The sequence below is a fragment of the Salvelinus sp. IW2-2015 genome, linkage group LG32, assembly GCF_002910315.2.
Source record: "Salvelinus sp. IW2-2015 linkage group LG32, ASM291031v2, whole genome shotgun sequence".
NCBI classification, from domain to species: Eukaryota; Metazoa; Chordata; class Actinopteri; order Salmoniformes; family Salmonidae; genus Salvelinus; species Salvelinus sp. IW2-2015.
This window is the reverse complement of record NC_036871.1, coordinates 20,156,277-20,166,393: the sequence shown is the minus strand read 5'-3', so window position 1 is coordinate 20,166,393 and position 10,117 is coordinate 20,156,277. Positions and strand designations below refer to the sequence as shown.

Genomic DNA, 10,117 nt, shown 5'->3' with positions numbered 1-10,117 from the left:
TAGCCCACTCAGAGCTACGACGACAGGAGAAGCATAGGTGACAACTGAAGTAGGCCTCTTCCTAACAACAGGGCTAACCGGCTCTTTAGTCAAAGCTTAATGTTAGGTTATTACCGCCACCACTGTAGGTTATTGCTGCCGCCACTGTATTGGATCCAAACTAAAGCCTCTTGTTAAGAAGAGTGTGTGAGAACCAGGAGGTCAATTGAGATTTTGTAGCCAAGCCACATTCCCTGGCCTCTGCCAAACCCAACGTATAAATAAGGTGAAAGGGGCCAAGCTAGCTGGACATGGGCCCTAACGTAACTCTAATACTGGGATTCAAGATAGCTGATTTGTGAAAACACTAAAAAACATTCTGTATTTCCAAGTAATATGGAAGAAAATAATTTGCACCATTTGAAGGACAAATATTATGGAACTTACGGTAAGTATGCTGACCCCCCCTGGAGCTTTGCACCTTCCCAGAAACAGTCCAGTGGGGTAACAATCATACATGGGAACAGCTTGTCAATCATCTGCAAAACATGGATACAGTCATCAGTTATTATCCATTATCAAAAGTACATAAAACAGATCCATAACCAAAACCATGCATGGTGATAGCAATGGACAAAAAATAACAGGGTAGGATATTTCATTTTTTCAACTTACCCTTTCAATCATGACATTTTCTATGATAGGGACTCCAGATTTGTAGCATATTTTATTAAGATCCCATGATCTGAGGAGAGAAGACATACAGAACGTCAGATATGTGACCACAGACAACCCCCTTTCTTAAGTTGTAGGGTAATCCCCAGTGACCCATGGGTCTACTTACTTTCCAAACAGAGACACTTGGACTTTGCTGGCCGAGAGCGCTGCCTCCAGGTGAAGCAGCAAAGCATCCTGGGTCAGAATGTTAGTTCCTTCCTGTTTGGGGGTTTGTATGAGCATCTGCGATGTGAACACAGACTCCTCTCCCTGCTTCTCCTTGGTGTAGCGCAGCTCCCGACTCACTCGGCTACCGGCTAGAAGAGAGAAGAAGAAGAAGAGAGATGGAGAGGGGGGATTGGGTTAAAGACTAATCTCATCTCCCACATATATAAGAGCTATTGGGTTATTTCTCTTCGTTGTGCTGCGATTAGACAAGACAACTGACCCTCATTACCACTGCAGAGGAAGCATGATGCAAGCTAAAACGTCAATCAACAGAGTGAATGAAGCACAGAAAGGTCCACAGAGTGTACAGTTCTGGGGGCTTTGGGATTCACAGTTTAATTTAATTGCAGCCAGGGTAGTGGGAAAAAAGCCACTAATTAGGCTGCTTTTCTAATTTTCACATTTCTGTCCAACCCTCCTCCTCCGACTCCCCAAGACTTGGATTCTAAATAGCTGTGTAGTTGAAACCAGAGTCCTTGGCACAGGTCCAAAGGATACAGAGACCCACAGCAGAGAGGGGGGGGGGGGGCGAGATATACAGGGAGAGAAATCTGCTGGATATGACTATGCACAGCTCATATTATAATCACACTAGTGCAACAAGCATTGCAGACACGCAAACACACACACACACACAAGTTCCGAGTTGGATCGCTGTATTGAAACGACTGTGGCGTGAGTATAGTGAGTGTAGTATACATATGCACTGCACATACACATGAACACAGATCGGCCAACGCCCTTGCCAGTGTTGGTTTTGAAGGCACTTCAGACACAAAACGTCTAGCCAAGAGAAATTGGTCAAAGCTTCTCATTGGCTCCCTCTGTGAAACAGATGTGTCCTGTTAGGGAATTCCTCCTCACTGTGCCCTGGTGCCCAAAACCCAAACCCCATCACTAACAACACGGCACGCAATGGCAGCCCCACCATCCCTAGTTTCACAGTCTATTTCACCTGGGACCTGATCATGTAAGACACTGACAACAGTCAAAAACACAGCCTCTAGCCTAGTCAGACTGTTTCAGTACAAAACAAAGGCACAACATACCATCGATTTTTTACAGCAGACTTTCACCATACCAGAACTAACCCATCAGAGAAGGAGAGGGAGATTCTAGTAGAGAGAGAGAGAGAGATAAAGGTGGTAGCAGGGTTGGATGGGAGAGAACAACGAGGCAGAAATGCTGTTGATCTGGTATGCAGAGCCGGGATGAAAGCATCAAAGCCCTGAGAGGAAACTCTGGAGTCCAGCCCCGTAATTACCAGAGGCTGCCCTGAAAAGAGTGAGCAGGGTATCTGCGGCAATGCCAAGGGCACATGAAACGCACCGCTCTGGATCAGAGTGGGCCCGTCTGCCCCTCCGTGTTCCACTACATGACAATCCTGCAGAGGCTGGCTCTCACTGTAGCCACCTCGCCTCTCAGCTTCTCTTCCTGGCTTTCTCTCTTCCACTCTTTCCCTCTGTCTCCCCTCTCCCTCTCTTCCTGGCACCACCTTACCCAATCCAGACGCAGCTCCTCTAATTGAGGGAGAAGAAAAAAATGATCCTCTCCCGGCTCTCGAAGTGTAAGATTAGATTATAACCGGGTTGGAAAATCTTTCTGGGCTTTCTTCTAGCCTTCATAGCCTACGTTGACTTTGTGAATTCACAGAATCAAACCACGCTTAAGAACAGACACTTTTGTTTCCCTTGAGACATTCTGCTCATATTTAATACATTGGGGGTATCTACAGGAACTGATTTTCAATCTTTGGGCCTGTAATTACAGGGCTCCTGAAGTAAATTATAGCTATTTGTGTCTTGTTCCGCCCATCTGGACCACCCAACTAGAGCCACGGCTGGGCCCCGGCCTCGCCACTCAGTCACTGTTCTGCTCCGAGAGAGAGAGCTCCGCCACTCACCAGATGGAGGCTGCTCCGCTCTGCTCCTATCCGCTCGGCCTGCAACCAACAGCCCTTAAAGAGACAGTCGCCCAAATACTTCTCACCAAGCAGTCAGAAAAGTTTGAGGAAAGTGTATGGATTTTGGGGCCTGTGATTCTCTGATGTATTGACATTAAAAGTGGAGCGAAATCACATGTGAAGGGTCATGTGAAGCATTAGGCCCAAATCATTGTTCATGAAGAGACAAAACGTAACACGTAGTTATCCTTCAACAATCCCATATTGGACGGGGAAATAAGATAACTGTAAATAATATCAACATAACATGGTAGAAGAGATCAGGAAGCTCATACTTCTTCACAAAGCCACTCCAGTCAAGATGCTGCGCTCCAAGAAAAGCACCTCCATTTGTTCTCCCTCTCTTCCATTTTTCACATCAACCCCCGGAGGTGACATCCCCATACAGCCCAATTATCCACAATTATGGTCCATCTCATCTTCTAAGCATATGCAGGGACACGATCCATCAATCAACCCATTTTATAGCGTAGGCATTTTGGAGTGAGGACTGCCTGCAATAGCCATTCCTATGCTAAAGCTAATCTCCATCCAGATGGGGTTCTCACTGCTTTTCAGTGGGACTAGGCTGGGGCTGGCCAGAGAGACAGACAGGCAATGGTAGCAGGCATGAGGGAGAAGGCCTCCCGCCCAAAGCCCGGACACAGGGCCAGACAGGCCTATCAGGCTGGTGTGGATGTGTGTGTATGTGCGAGTGCTAGTTCCCCTCTCCGTGGGCAGTATAGAAAGTGGCATGTAATTAACCAAGGAGATGGAGCCCCCTGCTCCTTGGTGTCAGACCACTGTTGGACCCTGTCAGCTCTAATCTCCCTCATGTCCAGCCCACCACCACCCAGCCTAGCCCAGCCCCACAGACCTCAGGAGACCACAGGAGACACCAGTACGTTGGGCCAGAAACCGAAAGGTTGCTGGATCAAATCCCCAAGCTGACAAGGTAAAAATCTGACGTTCTGCCCCTGAGCAAGGCAGTTAACCCACTGTTCCCCAGGTGCCAAAGACGTCAATGTCGATTAAAGAAGCCCCCAGCACCTCTCTGATTCAGAGGGGTTGGGTTAAATGTGGAAGACACATTTCAGTTGAATGCATTCAGTTGTACAACTGACTAGGTATCCCMTTTTCCCACCCTTACCATACTGCAGTGATTCCCAACCTGTCATCCAAAATTAATAACAGGTGGAGGTATTAATGGTATTATAAGCAATTTAACATTACTTTTCATAACGCTAAATGTTTAGACTAATAATAGGCCTTTAATTTGTTACATTCACTGCTAAAATTGACAAAATTTTACCACGAAGATATTTTATGTTAAAAGAAAATCTCAAACTCTGTGAATGGTGGTCCTCAAGAGCTTTTGTCTGTGTATGGGATCCGTTGCCATACTGTACTGTATCAATGTATTTTCTCTCCATGTCTGCCTGTATGCTATGTTGTCTGCCTATACTAGTGCACAGGTTTAGTGATTGTAAACGTTTGCCATCAAACTCAAACAGTATCTTCCAAAAGTGTTGGTCACAGACAGCACAATGTATCCAATCAAATGTGGAAGAAGTCCCACACAAGTAGCCTAGCTATTTCTCCAGCTTGGCTCAGAGGCTGTTAGGCGCCGTCACTAAAATACAACTGTTGAAACAATTAACAAATAGGATTGAACCAGCAGCAACACCATTCACATGTTAGCTCTAGGTACAAATCCACTCTCCATTAGCAGAGACCACCTTCAAAGTGTTGTGGGCCAGATTAGCTGGATTATGTAGCCACTGAAAGGATCCATGCTGCTTTGGAGGAAGTCCCACAAGGAAGAAACATGCTGAAAGAGACATGCTTTACCATGCTTTAACTGTAATGTAGCACAGATTATAGTACACAAAATCACAAATGTATAAACTCAAATGCACACATAGCCTCGCCACTCACCCACTCCCTCACGTATACATTCACATAGAAAATAGACTTTGCTGGACTGGTTCTGCTTAGGAACTGTCAGTCCCTCATCTTGCCCATTCCCTGCACTTTGTTATCAATTTAACATGGTTTTAAAAAGCATGCAGTATAAAAGCAGAGGGATAGATTTGGTCCTGACTGGCATAGTGAAACAAGTCTTTATTGAAATCAAGCTTCAGTTCTACTGCCATGTCCTTCAATAGGCCATCCTTTACCAAGTGCTGCAGCACCTCCCCATCCCAGTCCAATGTGTTACTTAGCAGATGGAGAAGCTCCTTACACAGAGAAAATCCAGGCAGGGCAGAAGAGATTGAATACAGGCTTTTGTCACTTCCCTCCTGAATTTCTTTCAGATGTTTCCCAACAAACAGGAAAAAATAAAGAGGGAAATTTCACAACAAAAGCAAATGGACCAAGACTTTTTCCCAGCAAATAAAACAATGCGGGAGTGGGGGGCTTGGCTTTCTACCTTACCTATAGAAATACAGTGTGTCTGTGCGTCCGTGTTTGAGGGGGAGAGTGTGTGAATTGGACAGGGTGGGAAAAGGACATTTTGAGGTATTCCTTCAAAAAAAAGTGAGAGGATGACAAATTAAGTTCAATTTGAGAGGGAAAACTGTAAAAATGCCAYCAAAAGTAAAAGGCAAAAGAAATCAGCTTCAGTTACAATCTATTCAGATCTTGATACTTCTGTCAGCATTGACATACATTTCCACTGGTGTTGGCAGTTAGGCACTTGCTATTTCCATATGTATAGCCTTGCCTGTACTAATTATGCTAATCATCCCTAGTGTTGGCTGCTGTGAAAAATAGTCACATTAGGCACTCCACTGGCTGCTAATGCAGCTTAATGTGTGGTTGAAACATACATTCATCCCACGGTGAAAGGCAAAAATGTCCCAAATTGCTGGTCTCATTCAGCCTAGAAATGAATTTATTGAGCCCAAGCACCATTTATTTCCCCCCAAATACCAAGAAAATGTTTTTCTCCCTTCTTCTTTTTCCAGRGGGGGCAAATGGTGTGAGAGGAAAATAGGCAAACTCTACCCAAAATGGTGACTGGTGTAACTTTATTTACAGTGGACCAAGGAGAACAATCTCCTTTGGCATGATATAAAACTGTCAAAGTGCAAGAAACACAGAGAGTGTAAAGGAGATGTGTGAGACAGTGCTTCCTATAACAGAGATAGTCCTTCAGCACTCCCAAAAAATGGACCCAGTGTCTACAGTGACTTTCAAGCAACATCAAATACAGGACGCTGAACAGGTATACGGTTACGTATAGTGCTGAAATGTAATGCACTACTGTAAATGTAAAAAAGCCAAGTACCATAAAATCTTGTCTCTATTATATACCTTGGAATACTAAACACCACATAACATGGGAAAACGTACACCGCTATATGAGTCACTGCTTTAATACTGTAAATATCCAAAAAGGATATTAGCACTGTGTATTAATTCAGTACACAGTGGACGGTTAATGGCGACTTCAGTAATGGAGGGATCTGGTGAAGTTTAGTATTCAGCTCATGTGTTTGCTCCTTGAGGAGAGGACTGAGGCTGGAGGACTGCAGATTGGTGGGAGGTGGTGGGGGGGATGAATGGAGGGATGGAGAGGGTGGGGAGGGGGGTTGAAATAAACATTTTCAACTGACCCAGGTTGACTCTGGCCTTGTTTGTTCTTTCTACTGGTGAGGTCTGAGGCTCAGCAGTTGGAGTTTATTTATCTAGCTGGGGCACTGTGGCGTTCCATTCACCTCCAATAATGCCTCATAGAGCTTTCTTTCTCTTTTAGCAGGCCCTGAACTGGAAGACTGTATTTTCTGATGAATTATAGCATTTACCTTGCATTTTTGTTTAGATAACTGTTCCAAACATTGAAATGTCCACATGTTCCCCTCCGAAAGGCCTGGCTTGTGCTGCTAGGGCTCTGGAAGGTACCTACTGCTCGCCATGTGGAGTAGCTCATTCATGCTGTGTATATGTTCTTTTCCCCCATTCTACACAGTCTCTTTTTAAAACATATGGCGGCCTGGCACTTTGCAATATTTGCACAGCTTGTCTGTGTGTACATGTCTGTCAAGATCACCAAAACTGTGTCAAGAAGGATGGGTTTAGTTAATGTGGGCTAGCCTACAAGTACATATTGTAAACCTTTATTTCCCACTCTAAATGCACTATTCAAAACCGTGTGGTGCTCTTTGGTGGTATTAATTCTACCCACTACCAAATATCAAACCTTTTGGGAAATCTACATGACTGTTGCAATAGTAATAACGCTAGCTAAGCTTATATTACTTCCAGAAAAAACAACTCCCTACCCAGCAAATATACATTTTCTTCTACGTCCTGCTTGAACTGGTGAAAGAAATGTGTCCTGAGAAAGAGGCCACACTGTTGTTTTTAGGGAATGGGAAAATGTTAAAGTGTATACCCCTAAAACCTTCGCCCCTAATGCTCCCCCACCCCCATCCTCATCTGCCTGCACTTCACCTCTTTATTACCCCCCTTTCTTCCTCGAGACAATACACTCTAGGTCACATTCTCCCCCTGGTCCCACCCATGAATGCCAGGACATTTTCCTGTGTTATTTCTTGCTCTGCATTGCTTCTGCATTAGAAAACTTAGTGTGAATTTAGTGTGTTTTATCACTCTGCACTCTGTCTGTATTAGCCAACCAGTCTAATGAGTCTACCTACCTAGAGACGGAACAGTTGAACTAGTATCGGTTATAACTACATACAGTATGAACTCCTTTCACAACAGGTACCTTGTTTTTAACTACTACACCTTCTCCCATATGTTTCTGACTGGCACCAACTACTGGTTTAACTACCACCAATATCCTATCAACATTCAGAACAGACAAGCTAGTCCCAGCTAAGGCTGTAGTGACACAGAGTACAGGAGGGTTTGCATCAGGTTGAGAAAACAAATACTCTCCAAAACATTATTTTCCACAGTCCTATGGCCCAAGTGTTAGCACATTATCCTTGGCTAGGGTAGGGCAAACTAGGCTAGGGTGGGATGGGGTAAGCTAGGTAGAGTAGGGTATAGGGTAGGCTAGGTTAGGCGAGAGGAAACAATTAAAAAGAGCCTGGTGGTCTGACATCACACACAGCAGGTCATCTACCCTAGCTAGGTGGCAAACATGACATTTGGGTGGGGGTGGGAGACAGATATGGCCTGTGGATATATGATGGGAAGCATATGCTCCCAGGCACTCCCAGCTGGCCAAGTGTGAGCCCAGGAGGCCTCATATCAGCACTCTCATCCTTCATATGTGGTCAGAATACACCTCCGCATGTGTTGACAAGAAGACCACATAGACTTACGTTCTCTATTGAGAAAATACTAAGCCTGCAACACCTGTTATTTTGAAAGTTTGAGTCCCAACTGTAAGCTGTTGATTTATAAAGTAGCTTTAAACATGCCTGTCTTCAAAATAAAAATATACTGCTCTGACTGCCACTAATAAAAAATTATGCTGTCTGGACACTCATCTCATCTTTTCTTAGAGAGCAATACACTTCTCTGTCCTATTAGGAAATATATCACCTCTGTGTTGTGAAAGAGTTTATGTGTGCATGTGTATGTGTTTGAGTGCGAGTGTGTGTGAGAGGGAGAAGAGAGCATGTGTGCATGTGTTTCTCTCTGTGTGTGTTGTGTTGTTGTGTGGGTGTGTGTGTGTGTGTGTGTGTGTGTGTGTGTGTGTGTGTGTGTGTGTGTGTGTGTGCGTGTGTGAGAACCAACCTCTCCTTGTTACCAAACCACTTACTTTTCATTCAACTCTGAGCAGCTTTGTCAATGGGCTATTGGGGAAACAACGCAGGCAGAAACTTTAGAAACATGGCCACTGCCTCTTAAAGGAACAGCATTCCTTTTCAGCATTTGGGTATTTCACTCTCAGAATGACTCCATGATTAGGCACAACAAACCCTATCTAGCAACCTCCTTTCAGAAGACCAACGGTTAGCTTCTTTAATGTGTATGAAATACACACCAGTACATGAACAAAATACTATGATTATGACAAATTACACTGCGATAATTTCATATCTTGTTTGTGAGTCAGACTCCACTCATCTACAATCTGACAAGTGAATGAGTCAAATCTGAAAATCTTTGGCTTCACCAATTTTACCAAAACTCAAACACAGTGTGTCAGACCACAAGCATTTAATTGACAACATCTAAGCCCTTCCCAGCAAAAGTCTTGGGAAGGAATAAAGGGAGTGGTTATACACTCTTAGAGAAAAGGGTGCTATCTAGAACCCAAAAGGGTTCTTCTGCTGTCTCCATAGGAGAACCCTTTGAAGAACCCCTTTTGGTTCCAGGTTGAACCCGTTAGGTTCTAGGTAGAAACCTTTTGGGTTCCATGTAGAACCCTATCCACAAAGAGTTCTACCTGGAACCAAAAAGGGTTATCCTATGTGGACAGCCGCAGAACCCTTTTTTTCTAAGAGTGTACTACAACCGTTGTGACTCTTTTTAGAGTGTGCAAAACAGGTGGGTAAACTTCAGCTGTATTCACTTATTTTTTGTAGGAAAGGGGGTGCCTTTATTGTTGAATGGAATCCAAGAATAGTTAAGGACCACACAGGGAGCTAGGGGGGAGGGTCAGCGCCTCAAAGATGGCTAACGATTCACACAGCCCATCTGCTCTTGGGATCAGGAGTGCGGCAAAAGCCTAGAGGGCTTAAAAGGAATTTGGCAGTGTGAAAACCAAATAAATCTCCCCAAATATGCACAGATAACCCAGCCTACACACTTTAGAAAGGACGTCAAATAAAAAATGGAACATGGAACCACCATGGCAAACAATACAAGGCTGATGAGAAGAACAAGAGAAGGCTTGCATGTGTAAGGAACAACAACACTAGCTTCTTGTATGCAATAAAGTTGGAATTTCTTGAACTACTCTCCATTCCCATTGCAAAGCAACTTCGCCATCATCAAACAGCACACACAAAGGTGCAGAGTTTAGAATACATTAAAATAACTTTCAATACAAAAATTACTAAGTTATGGTCAAATTCAAGAAAAACAACAAATTCTTTGTATCCACCACCCAATCATGAATAACAACTAAAGAGCAGCACCCCCAAAAAACTAGAGTAAAGATACTGACGCAACAAGTCAGTCAGACAGCACCCATACAGTTTATTGTGCCCCCCTCCAGTAGCCTGGATGGCAAAATGTCTACAACAAGTTAATTTGGGCAAAAGAATACCCCTCTCTCTCTCCCCTTCCCAGACAACACCTCAAACCATACCGCGAAAC

The 10,117-nt window shown here is 44.1% G+C and overlaps 1 protein-coding gene across 1 annotated transcript in view; it reads right to left on the bottom strand.

Annotated features, from left to right (window-relative positions):
• LOC111956836 (protein patched homolog 1-like) overlaps window positions 1–10,117 on the bottom strand; it is a 30,125-nt gene that overhangs the window by 17,668 nt on the left and 2,340 nt on the right. The window contains 3 exon segments of the mRNA XM_070436725.1: window positions 427–518; window positions 655–724; window positions 824–1,013. Of these exon segments, the coding sequence (XP_070292826.1) occupies window positions 427–518; window positions 655–724; window positions 824–1,013 (352 nt within the window).